This window comes from Myotis daubentonii, chromosome 4, assembly GCF_963259705.1.
Source record: "Myotis daubentonii chromosome 4, mMyoDau2.1, whole genome shotgun sequence".
Lineage (NCBI taxonomy): Eukaryota > Metazoa > Chordata > Mammalia > Chiroptera > Vespertilionidae > Myotis > Myotis daubentonii.
In genome coordinates, this window is record NC_081843.1 from 33,355,523 (window position 1) to 33,363,470 (window position 7,948).

The 7,948-nt window shown below is 56.2% G+C and overlaps 1 protein-coding gene across 1 annotated transcript; it reads right to left on the minus strand.

The window, feature by feature from the left end:
* Positions 1–678: 678 nt before the first annotated feature.
* TMEM270 (transmembrane protein 270) lies at positions 679–7,109 on the minus strand. The gene is made up of 4 exons (XM_059691962.1): positions 7,102–7,109; positions 5,499–5,691; positions 1,661–2,095; positions 679–1,516 (listed from the first exon to the last, which is right to left on the minus strand). The coding sequence occupies exons 1-4, from the start codon at positions 7,107–7,109 to the stop codon at positions 1,217–1,219; spliced, it is 936 nt and encodes a 311-aa protein (XP_059547945.1). The 3' UTR covers positions 679–1,216.
* Between the last annotated feature and the right edge of the window lie 839 nt (positions 7,110–7,948).

Genomic DNA, 7,948 nt, shown 5'->3' on the forward strand with positions numbered 1-7,948 from the left:
GAAGGGCATAGAAATTCACTGCACACCCACCCTGAGCCATCTGCACCTCCATATGGGAGACGGGGCAGAAATCCGGCCCTAACTTCCCTGGGAACCAGCAGGGAGAAGGAAAAGCAGGGCAGAGCTCTTTGGAACATCTTCCCGCACTCACACCACCCTCAGGTTTGGGAGTGAGTGGAGGGTGATGGCTAATTCTCAAGAAATCCCTTCCCACCCCCCCATTTCACAGTATCACTCACCTAAGTGGTGTCTGGGGGATTTGATCCACTGCAGCCTGAGCTCTCCTAGCTATATGAGCCTCCCTCGGCAGAACTGGGCAGCTAGGGGCGAGTGCTGAGATAATGATGTTTCCCTCTTCCAGCAGAGAATGGGTATATGGATCTGTGAATGGATTTGTGAGTGTGCGGATGGGTAGACAGGCTGAAGGATGGATGGATGGGTGGATGGATGAATAGATCTGTTGATGGATTTGTGGGTGAGTAGGTGAATGAATGGGTAGGTGGGAGGGTGATAAGCTGAGGATGGATGGATGGATGGATGGATGGATGGATGGATGGATGGATGGTTGATTGGGTGGGTGGATATATGGATGGATGGGTGGGTGGGTGCATTGGGTGGGTGGATGGGTGGGTGGGTGAGTGGGAAATTGATTGGCTAAGTGTGTAAATGAATGGATGGGTTAGCTACAGACTGACTCAGGAGTAACTACTTCTCAAAGGAATTTTCTAAATCTCTGAAATGTGAGGCCCTGGCACCCCCCAAAGGCCAGAGTCTCTAACTACCCGTCTCCTCGAAAGCCCCAGATACTAGCAATCCTGAGAACCAGGGACAGGACCTGGAGAAAGTTAGGGGTTCTGGGAAACAAAAAATCCAGGGTTCAGTGCTGGCTTTTCCTCTAATTTGCTCTGGGCCCTTGGAATTGTTCAACCTTCTGAGGCTCAGTTTTCTTATCTGGAAAATGGCGCTAACCAAACCTGATGCCTGGGCTACTATGAGATTTAAACAAAATTACGTGTGTGAAGTGTCTGAGGTGGTTGTCTGGCATGTGTGAGGTGCTCACAGAATGTGATTTCCTTCCCAGAGGCAGCCCTAGAGCACACGTGCAGGCACACACATGCATACATATACATGCTCACACACACAGGTGCACACACATCCCTCCAGCCCAGTGAGACCCTAGACCAGAGAGGACCAGGAGAGGCAGATGAACACACATTTATTCTCCAAGGGTTTCAAGCTCTGGCAGGACTGGCCCAGCCTTGAGAACCAGAGACTCAAAGAATGGGGACTCGAATAGAGACTCAGCTTCCTGGGGCTCAGCCTCCTGGGCCTGGGCCTGGGCCAACTGGGCTGTGTGCTCGAAGGCAGCCTGCAGCAGGTGGGAAGCAAGGCAGGTGGTCCAAGTGACGAGATAGGCCAGGTGCCAGGAGGTAACCACTAGCGTGCTCTCCACCCACCAGTACAGACGCTTCATCAAGGCCAGTAGCCCCAGCACCACCTGGTTCTCCAACAGAACCTAGAGGGACAAAGAGGATGGGCAGGTGGCCACCACGAGCTCACAGGGCTGCACTGCCCGCCTGCTAGCCCTCTAGCCCAGCCCTGCTCATGCCCAGCCCCCCAGGCCTGCCCTCAGCAGCCTGGCCTGCACCCTGCCACCCACCTGGCTGGGCAGCCAGCCCAGGCTGCAGCGGTGGGCCTTCCACAGCAGCCTGCAGGTGAGCAGCAGCAGCAGCAAGGCCGCCAGCATCAGGCTGTGCAGACACGACAGAAGTAGGTCCATCCAGGTGGCCGCAGATAGACCCAGCTGCTCCCAGGCACCTGGCTGCTTCGGGTCCAGGCCCAGGGCCTGGGCACAGCCCAGCATGCCTGCCCACACTAACCTGGGCACCCTCAGAACCAGCCACACAGGGACCTCCATCAGTGCCAGCCCAGCCCGTAGGACTGAGCCTACGGCGCAGGCTGTGAGCTGAGGCAGTGGGTGGGCCTGCTGGCTGCAGGACCCCTGGGCCTGCTGGAGCAGCCCTGACACCCAGTGGTTGAAGAGGATGATCTTAAGGAGCAGAACATTGTAGAGGTGGACCCGGTTCTGTACCAGCTACAGGAAAAGTGGAGACAACCGTCACCCATTGTCACTCACTGGGGGCAAGAACCCTACCCAAGTTTTATTGTAGGGGTTGGGGCTGCCAAATCACCTTGAGCCAGGCCCTCCTCCTCTCGAGCCCTCAGATACACCACATATAAGAGTGATCTTTATCTGTTCAGTTCTAAGGACTCCATTCTCAGGAGTGGAGGTAACGTCTCTTAGAAAGTGTCTCATATTACATGTGGTTTTCTCTCTTATGGATTTAAATAATCCTATCTAATAATAGACAAACATGATAATTAACCATACCTCCGACACACTTCCCATTGGCTAATCAGGGCGATATGCAAATTAACTGCCAACCAAGATGGTGGCCGGCAGCCAGGCAGCTGAAGCGAACAGGAGGCTTGCTTGCTTCAGTGAAGGAGGAAGCCAAGGTTCCCCGCCTGCCGCTGCTGGGCTCTGAGCTGCACTCTAAGAAACAATGTTGCAATTTTAGAAGCTAAACAAACCCCATGCTTTCAGCCAGCCGGCCAAGCTGGAGTTGCAACAGTGTTTCAATTATAGAACCCAAACAAACCCAGATACCTGCTTTCAGCAGCCGAGGCCTCAGAGCTGGAGCCGAGCCTCAGGGCTAAAGCCGGCTCTCAGTTCCAGTGACAGCCATAGAAGGTAAATAAATTCCAGGGAAAAAAAGAAAGAAAAAAAGGAGAGGTTGGGAGCTTCAGTCACCCGCCAGCCTGAAAACAGCCCTCAGCTCCTCACCCAGACTGGCCAGGCACCCCAGTGGGGACCCCCACCCTGAAGGGTGTGTGACCAGCTGCAAACAGCCATCATCCCCTCATCCAGGCTGGCCAGGCACCCAAGTGGGACCCCCACCCTGATCCGGGACACCCTTCAGGGCAAACCAGCCGGCCCCCACCCGTGCACCAGGCCTCTATCCTATATAGTAAAAGGGTAATATGCCTCCCAGCACCGGGATCAGCAGAGCCGCGAGGCCTCACTGCCCCTGTGTCAAGCGGAGCCGCGAGGCCTCCTGGCCCCTGGAGCAGCGTGACTGGGGTAGCACCCAAACCCCCTGATCGCCCTGCGGCTCTGTGTGTGACAGGGAGCGGGGCCACAACCTCCCTATCCTCCCTGCTCTGTGCCTGATGGGGGGAGCTCCCCAACCCCCTGATCAGCCCTGCTCTGTGTGTGACAGGGTGCGGTGCCCCAACCCCTCCATGGGCCCTGCTCTGTGTGTGACAGGGTGGAGCCGCAACCTCCCCATGGGCCCTGCCCTGAGTGTGACAGGGGGAGTGCCCCAACCCCCTGATTGGCCCTGCTCTGTGTGTGACAGGGTATGGAGCCCCAACCCCCCTGATGGGCCCTGCTCTGTGTGTGAAAGGGTACGGAGCCCCAACCCCCTGATCTGCCCTGCTCTGTGCATGACAGGGGACGGCGCCCCAACTCCCCAATCGGCCCTGCTCTGAGCCCGACCAGGGGCTGCACCTAGGGATTGGGCCTGCCCTCTGCCACCCGGGAGCAGGCCTAAGCCAGCAGGTTGTTATCTCCCGAGGGGTCCCAGACTGCGAGAGGGCACAGGCCGGGCTGAGGGACAACCCCCCCGCCCCCCAGTGCACAAATTTTTGTGCACCAGGCCTCTAGTCCTATATAATAAAAGGCTAATATGCAAATTGACTGAACAATGACGGGTTGCTATGATGCACACTGACCACCAGGGGGCAGACGCTCAATGCAGGAGCTGCCCCCTGGTGGTCAGTGCACACCCACAGGGGGAGTGCCACTCAGCCAGAAGCTGGGCTCATGGCTGGCGAGCGCAGCGGCAGTGGTGGGAGCCTCTCCTGCCTCCACAGCAGCACTAAGGGTGTCCGACTGCGGACTGCGAGAGGGTGCAGGCCGGGCTGCAGGACCCCCAAGTGCATGACTTTCATGCACCGGGCCTCTAGTTATTTATAAAACTCCAGACTGAAGGAGATTGACTGGTGATGATGGTAATGATAATGTCGATGATATAGGAGTGACCATCCCCCTCAGCCCTCTAATCCTGTAGGATTTGAATCCAGGTCAGTTTCTTCTCCCAAGCATCTGGGCTTTTCTGCACATCTGTTGCTTCTTGGTGTCATGAGGACAGCTGGTAGCAATGGGCAGTGCCATTAGGGGTAGAGAGGTGTGAGGCATGGGGACAGGGACGGAATTAATGACTGGCCTACTGAGAGGGGTGAAGGAGAGGGAGGGACCTAAGATGATGTCCATATTTCTGTCCTGGGTGACAGGGTGGATATGATGTCTCCCATCCTTGGGAGGAAGAGTGGGGTTGGACGGGGAAAGAGTCCGTAAATGAGAAAGTTTCACGTGAGTCTTGGAGCTGAGAAGCCCCTCCTCAGAGCCCTGAAGCCCCCAGTCCCTGAGTACCACCAACCCACCAGTCTGGACCCCGTGTGTCCTTGTCCACAGGACCATCTGGAGCCCGCAGGGACGGGGTGAGAGGCAGCAATCTGGGGTTGGCTGTATGCCCCCCCCCCCCATATGGGGGGATCGGCAGAGCTGAGGGGATGGAGCTGTGCTGAGAAAGGAAGGGAACACAGGGGTCCAACTAGAGGAGGAATTAGGATGGAGGTAGGAAATGACAGCTGCCCTCACCCTCACCAGCTGATAGTGTTGAAACCAGGGAGGAGAGCAGCCTATTATATCCCACATGGCCCTAAAAGGTCAGTTATCGGAGAGAAAATGGAGGTTCAGAGAGGTAGAATAATTTTCCCAAAGTCACACAGCTAAATAGTGGAGCAGCCAAGATTCAAATCCAATTGTCTGTCTCTTTCTACTACACCGTGTCGTCTCCCCTTTCTGTGCCGCCGCAGCAGGCCCAGGGGACCCTTTTCTGATAACTCAGCCCACTGCGCAGCTAGAATTCAGAGATGTGGCCCCAGTCATCAGCATTTGCATGTCTTAAAACAATGAATGGGGCCTGGCCGACGTGGCTCAGTGGTTAAGCTGAGGTCACAGTTCAATTCCAGGTCAGGGCACATGCCCTGATCGTGGGCTCAGTCCCCAGTGTGGGGCATGCGGGAGGCAGCCAATCAATGATTCTCTCATCACTGATGTTTCTATCTCTCTCTCTCCCTCTCCCTTCCTCTCTGAAATCAATAAATATATAGAGGCATATTTTAAATGGATGGGAAAGGCAATGCTTATTCCACAGGAGTGATTCTCTAGAGAAAATGCCGGCACTGTGCCTTGGGGTGGGGCTTCTGGGAGCTGTGAGGTTACCCAGGAGGCAGGCAGTCACCCAGCTCCACTGCTCAGGACGGGTCGGTCACCTGCCTCTCACCAGGACGGGTCCAGCAGCTCCTAGGTAGCTGTGAAGAGCCAGGTGTGTGGTTTCCGCCCCCCTTTACCCCAGACCCCCACTTACCAACACTGAGAGCTTCACCACCAGCAGCAGAATCCCCATCAGGCTGGATCTGGAGGGAGGGACGGCCTCCACGTCTGGCCCCCTGCCCCTCCTCCAGCTGGGAGAAGCAGGTGACCTCACAGACACCACAGGGTGGGGGCCAGGTTGCCATGGGGACCCAGTTGCCACAAGAGAATTACCTGCTTCCCTCCCCCTTCACTGCACCAAGACGGGGCATTTGTCCTGTTCACTTCCTAGTTGTGCCTCTAGGGACATCAACTCCCCAAATCCCCAGCCCGGCACGCAGGGCCTCAGGGCCTGCAGCAGGCAGCCGGGCAGGCGGGGCGGACAGAAACAGGCTGCGCCTCCCCACATTCTTCCAACTCCCCAAGTATCCAAGGCCGGGAAATAGAAAGCTTTACCCCAGGGCCACCGGTGACAGGATGTAGGGAGGCAGAGGGAGTTGATGCTCAGCTGCCCAACCTGGAAGGGCCTTCCTAAGCCCCCACACCCACTCATTCTTGCATTTTACTAAAGGTTGGTCCCCAGTCACAACGCAGAGGGATGAGGTTGTGACCTTTATTCTCGGACCTTAGGCACAGAACAGAAAGACTTGTCTACCGCACTAGCAGAGCCAAACACTAAACACCGAGAGCTGCAGGGGAGAAACAGCGGCTATTTGATTACGAATGGAGCCACCCAGGAGAACGGGAAGCTGAACCTCCCGCTGGCACGCAGTTACGGATAATACAGGGCAGAAATCACAGCCACCTGGGTGAGGGGTGGGGGTGCTGCTGGGAGCTGATGGGTTAGGCGTGAGCGGAGGGTAATAACTCATCTCTCCAGGTCTGGAGGGCAGCTCTAGGCCTTTCCCCGCACCCCTTTGTCTGGTTTCATGCAAAAGTAGCCAGGAGAGCAGGCCACCTTAAGGCTGGAACTAAAACATAACGTAGGTCAAAGTGTTACCTTTTGCCTGCCAGTGGTCAGAACCCTGTGACCATTCGTTAGGTCCTGCTGCCTCAGGGATTGCTGATTATAGGGAGGGGGAGAGGGAAGGCAGAGAGAGAGAGAGAGGATTTCTAGAGCCAGGGTTTATAACTAGTTCATCAAAGTCATAAGGACCCTCGGTTTCAGTGGTTCTGGGACTAGGTACCAGCAGAGGAGAGCAAGGAGGAGAAAACGTGCCTCGGCCTGTCCTGGAAAGGGACATGTCCTGGGGAAAGAGGGCAAATCTGCTGAGCCAGCCCCTCGGGGCCACAAGAGGCGACAGGAGGCCACAAGCTGAGCTGCCACAAGAATGCTGGAGGAATTGCTGGAGCCATTAATGAGAATACTTAGAATTCTGGGAGAATCCGGAACCTGGAGCATAGCTTTCTCACATTGCTTTCCTCAGCAGGTGGCCCCAGGGGCTGGGGCATGAGGCGCTCACATCTTGTAGAAATTTCTCAAAGCAGCTCTCTGGTGCACGCTCCCTGGTGCACAGGCCACTGCGAGTGCCGGGCTCTGTGGGGAGAGGCCCCTCCATGCTGGAAGGATGCCAGCCACCGGCCCTTGCACACAGCATGACTTCAGTCCTCACCATTCCCTTGGCCTGGCACCCTCGTGCAGGGCACCACCTACCCACCTGTCCATGGCAGCCTGCCAGAATGAGTCCCTGGAACGGCAGCCATGACCTTTGTCCAGGGTGGCCCTGTGTACCCACTGGTTTCCTTTCCTGAGCAAGAGCTGCAGCCTGGAAGGTGGAGGATTCAAAGTCCTTCCATTCTGTCCTCTGTCTTTGAACCCCTCCCTGCACCCTCTCTGTCTCCAACACTGTGGCTCTGAGAAGTCATCGGGCTTCAGAAAGGACTCTGTGAGCTAAGTTTTGAAGGATGGGTAGGAGTTTCCCAGAGAAGAGAGTGTGAAGGACAGTCCATGCAGAGGGAACAGCTTGATTTAAACAGTTCAGTGTTACCCGAGCATGAAGTGGGACGTTGAGAGGAGCACAGCGTAGGTGGAGAGGTCAGCAGGGGCCACATGGGTCAGGGAATCTCTTATTAAGTGACAGGAGCCATGGGAGAGTTGAAGCAGCAAGGCAACTGGAGGTCACTGTGGGCTTTAGACAGTCCCTCTGGCTGCATGAGGAGGCTAGACTGGGAGGCAGGAGGGTCAGGGGGTCCACTAGGAACCCACAACAATAAACCCTCCAGGCATGAGATGGTGGGAGCCTGGACCGGGGCTATGGCGCTGAGAATGGAAAGAAGTGGACAGAAATGCGTGGAAGGTGGAACTGACGAGGATGGAAGCTGTTGAGGATGGGGAAAGGTCCAAGATTGGACCCTGCTTGCAAACTCACCGGTCAGCCTGCCAGAGACTCCTGGATGCTAGGAGAGGGCACAGGGCTCCGGGGTCAGAGAGGGACCATTTATTACAGCACCAGCAGTAAACTAGAGTATAAGTATTTTGCATTGGCTCTTTGAGTCCCAAGCCCC